We start from the raw sequence: 4,935 nt of genomic DNA, 5'->3' as shown, positions 1-4,935 counted from the left end.
TTCAGTTTAACCGAGTGTTAAGTTCTTAGTGGAGTTGGGTTCACTCTTATGATTCTTCTAGTTTTGAAAAGTTTGGATTTTTATAGGATATTGTTCTGTTACCATAGTGTGCTAGTTAGAAAATTTGTCTCTAGAAATTGCCAGTATCAGAAGAAGAAGAATTGGGAAAATTCAGAAGGATAAGGTTATTGTTCTCTGTTTTGAAGTTCTGTTTCAGTTTCATCGTCACCCCTGGTTGTTCCGTTTCTGCTAGTTCTTGGCTTCTACATACGTTTTTGTGGGGTATGAGGAATTCATTTGTGAAATTGAATCTTTTTAGATGATATTTTATCATATTGGTATGTTCTTGAATTATGATTTGGGATGAACTGGTTTCTACTTTCTCGTTATAGGTTATTTACTTGAAATGTTCACAAACCATTCTCACAGAAGAAGATTTAGAGGATCTAGAAGACATTGCGTTTGTATCATTTTATTTTATTTTGCTTGTGGGTTGAGGGTTTTTATCCTCCCTCATGCTGTAAAACCTGAAATGAGAGTGTGTCCAAGTACTGGACTTTTATTTGTGAGCTCTCTGTGTTTTGACTTCAAGGATATAACCTTTTCCTTACCTTTTTCTGTTCTTTTATACTTACTGAAGCAATTCCAGGAGACAAGCTCATCAGCTTATGTTTAGAACTACTTCACATCTATTTAAAAAAGAAAATGGTAAAAGGTTCATGTTTATCTGCCATTGGGTTGCCTAGGAAGGTAAAACCATCTTGAAGAAAAGAGTTACTCTCCAGTCGTCTAGGACTCTAGATGTTTGTTCCTTTTTTTTGTGGTCCCTGCCACTAATCTCCTTATTTGCTCTGGTAAATGATAATTTTATGTCTGTGCTTTTGACAGCTTTGTCTTCTTGTTCCTTGAAAACTATGGGGTTAGGAAATTAGAAGCTGTTTTTGCAGTTCTTATTGCAACAATGGCTGTTTCATTTGCTTGGATGTTTGGCGAAACGAAGCCCAACGGAAAGGAACTTCTAATAGGTGTGTTACTGTTGTTGATTGATCTTGTTGTAATTGTATGTTTAGTAGATTCTGATGTTAACAACTTGCTTTATTTTTCCCTCTACAGGTCTCATTGTTCCGAAACTAGGCTCAAAAACCATACGACAAGCTGTAGGGGTTGTAGGTTGTGTCATTATGCCACACAATGTGTTTCTACATTCAGCTCTTGTACAATCAAGAAAGGTTGACAATAACAAGAAAAGCCGAGTTCACGAAGCGCTGACTTATTATTCAATAGAATCAACTGTTGCCCTTATCATCTCCTTCATAATAAATGTATGTGTTACAACAGTTTTCGCAAAGGGGTTTTATGGTACTAAAGAAGCTGGTACTATCGGTCTAGAGAATGCTGGGCAGTTTCTACAAGAGAAGTATGGAGGGATATTTCCAATTCTCTATATATGGGGGATTGGGTTATTAGCAGCAGGACAGAGTAGCACAATCACTGGCACTTATGCTGGTCAATTTATCATGGGAGGATTTCTTAATCTTCGGTTGAAGAAGTGGATTAGGGCATTAATTACCAGAAGTTTTGCAATTGTGCCGACTATAGTCGTCGCCCTCTTTTTTGACACTTCCGATGATACATTGGATATCTTGAATGAATGGCTTAACGTGCTTCAGTCAGTTCAGATACCATTTGCTCTAATTCCTCTTCTCACTCTAGTCTCAAAGGAGCAACTGATGGGCGTTTTCAAGATTGGCAAGAAGACAAAGGTATGTTGCGGATCCATTTCCCTAAACCTTCGCTTTCTTTCATATTTTATTATGAACATTTATTTTTGAGACTAATTATTCCTCCACACTTTAGTATTAAAATTTTTGTAAATGCACACTTTAATTATGTGTTCTATCCTGGAGTGCACATCGCATAAAATATGTGTTGGTTATATGAATTAATTAGTGGTCGTGCACACTGGTGTTTGTTTGTGTCATGCATGCGTGCTGTTTGTGTGTGTGCATGTGGACACATGCAAGTGAGCTCCTGTGTATGTGTGTGTAGAGACTAGAGAGAGAGAGAGAGAGACTTGGCTACTTCCGGAAGGATTTGGTGCTGAATCCTTGCTGTTGAAATTCAGTTGTTTGGCCAATCAATTGAAAGATTAGAACTACATTATAGCTGATTCTTAAAGTATGCATCAAATAAGCACTAATGGAGTTTTGTACATACAAATTAATCTAACCATTTCGTTGCAGTTTAAACACCTTTATGGTGAACAAAGAGAACCTACAATCATGCAAATAAGAAGATTTAATGTGGTTCGGCAATTTGCTTACGTCAATGTGAGAGAGGGGTAATATTTATTCCTTGAAGAAGATCACAAAATTTCTTCTCTTTAGAAATTTCTCACAAGAATAATTGCTCAACGTAATTTACCTTTGAAGCATTTTCTTTTTTCATCTCGATAGGTTTGTAATGAATTTCTCCTGGGCTATGTAGAGATTTCCCCCCCTCCTTTTTGAGTTTTCATGATTCTTTTTCATAGTCTTTGCTAGAATTATTATATTTTAATCCTCTTTCAATTGGATTTCTCCAACTCCAATTGTAATATGTATTTTTGTCAAGGTCAAGTTTCAGTTTGCAGACTTCAGTTGTTCGAATGCAAGTCAAAATCAATAATCTCCACCTTTATTTGAACAAGATATAGTCACAACCTTCAACCCTCTACTCTCTTGGGTGTCTAGCTCTCCTTGTTCTATCTTCACAGCCTTTGCCTTAGGTCATATGCTGCTTATTATGTTTGGGTACTGTTTAAGGATGTCACGACCTTTTTTATAGGAATTTGTTGTCAATATATGATATATCCCAAGATTCTTCTTTTTGCCTTTCAAAACCTTGATTACACCCTCTTTGGTTAGAAACTTCTCCACTCTTTTCTGCCATAAAGAAAAGTTTACTTCATCGTTGAGCTTCACTTCAAACTTTTGTGTTGCAGTCTTGTTTGGTATAACTTAAAACCCCAAACTTCTCTAGAGAAAAATCGTCAATCATCTTGTATGTTTAAGAGAATCTGTGATCCGACAACCCTCAATTCTGATATCGATTGTTGGTATTGTAATGTATTATCTGAAACCTCTTGACGACGAACGAAGGAAAGCAAACTATCATGCAATGTAGCTATTGCAACTGAATACAATGAGTAATATAGGATTCCAAATGAGGAAGTGTACAGATCTATTGAAGGTCTCAAAGAAGAGTTTCTTACGAAGAATGATAAAACTTGTAAAGGTTGTGGAATTTAGAGTCCAGTGCATTAGGATTAATTGCTAAAGCAAGTATTTGTGAAGTCAGACATGAAGTGATGGAATTCCTTTCATAAAAGTGATGGAAGTTATAAATATCGGCTAAAATACCAAATTGGTATTTTTATTTGAACCTGTTTGCCAGTTTGGTATTTTTAAAAACTCCGGCGACAACAAGACATTTATTCTCGGCCTTTTAGTCAATAAGACCATTTTCCTTGAAATTTTGGCAGGAAAATTTATTCTACCCCCCTAACCTCTCAAAATTATTAAATCTATGCCCAAAATTATCAAAAAAATGCATTCCCTCCCTCTCCCTCTCCTCGTCGTCCTCCTCCTCCTCTCCCATTCCCCTCTCCTCCCCTCCTCCGCCTCCCTTTCTCAGAGTTGATGCAACCTTCAGTTTCAAGAACCAATCTGCTTCTTGTTGGATCTTTTTGCTTAGCAGGTGTACTTGCAAGTATACTTACAAACCCTTTTTCTTTTTCCTGGACAACAATGCATTAATACCCAAAGAGGGCATAAAAAAGATGCATATGCACCTTTAAACTCTTCACTTTAGGTCGAGCACGCATATGAGAGTACTTTCATAATCAGATTCAGCAATCTGTACAACATCTTCATCACTCAATACTTCAACTTCCTCCTTTCTTCTTTTCGACTGAGCTTGAGGTTCTTGCCATCAGTGCGGTTGGTGGCTTAGTGTCCTCACTGTCACAGGTACATTTGTGTTTACGTTTGAATCTATCTTGCCCACTTTCTACAGTACCTTCCCTGTGAGATGATTTATGCAGAGAAATTGAAAGGATTGCGCAATCTCATACACCCCTCAGATGCCAAGTGAATTGTTGGCTATGTTTTAGTACTTGAATGCTAGCAGGATTGTCATCTGGCCTTGAATCTTAATTTCATGCTGAAATCTAAGCCTTCAATAAATTCTGAGACCTTCTGTGATTGTTCTCTCAAGATCCATTAGAGATGATTCTGACTTCATAAGAGCTGAAATGTATGGCTAATTCTATGGAACATAAAGTAGCTTTGCCACTTGCTAGCATCATTGTTCACTAACTCGAAGCCGAAAATTTTCATATTACATGTGTGTGCATGATACCCAATTTAATGTTCAGCAAAGTGGATTTTGTTTGTTGCTTTATATTATGGTTGTAATCATTGGCTTGTATATTACATATTGTTATACGAGGACCACCCAAAAGTCAAGTTGCAGAAGCCAGTATTACTCATTCATGCCCTACATATAACACATGCTGCAAAGTTATTCTTTTATATGTATGTAATGTGAGTGTATTTGGTTGCTTGGGTGGGTAGACGTGCACATGCATGTGTGGGTCCTTGTTGGGGTTGTATGTATGTGTGCATGTGCATGCGTATGTGGTGTGGGTATGTGTTCAGTCCTATTGTGATGCTGGAAACATGTTTAATCGTCGTTATCCCCTCACCCTTCGATCTTAATTCTTGGACAGGCCATATATCTGTTGAAGCTTATATGTCAGGTCGGGAATTTAGTAGAATGTGTTACGAAAATTTTAGATATTCCTAATACCAAATTCATCTTTTGTAGAATCGTGATGTAGGGATAATCATGTACGAAGATTTCCTACTCGTTTATTTAAATGCTTACTAAGCT

General features: G+C 37.0%; 1 protein-coding gene across 1 annotated transcript in view; it reads left to right on the top strand.

Moving 5' to 3' along the window:
- Nucleotides 1-4,935, top strand: part of LOC109848216 (metal transporter Nramp6-like) — a 12,778-nt gene that overhangs the window by 1,653 nt on the left and 6,190 nt on the right. The window contains exons 2-3 of the mRNA XM_020417611.1: nucleotides 889-1,025; nucleotides 1,114-1,763. Of these exons, the coding sequence (XP_020273200.1) occupies nucleotides 889-1,025; nucleotides 1,114-1,763 (787 nt within the window). The remainder of the gene's footprint in view (nucleotides 1-888; nucleotides 1,026-1,113; nucleotides 1,764-4,935) is intronic.

The sequence above is a fragment of the Asparagus officinalis genome, chromosome 7, assembly GCF_001876935.1.
Source record: "Asparagus officinalis chromosome 7, Aspof.V1, whole genome shotgun sequence".
Taxonomy (NCBI): domain Eukaryota; kingdom Viridiplantae; phylum Streptophyta; class Magnoliopsida; order Asparagales; family Asparagaceae; genus Asparagus; species Asparagus officinalis.
Note: the sequence above shows the minus strand (reverse complement) of the source record. Positions and strands in the feature narration are given on the sequence as shown.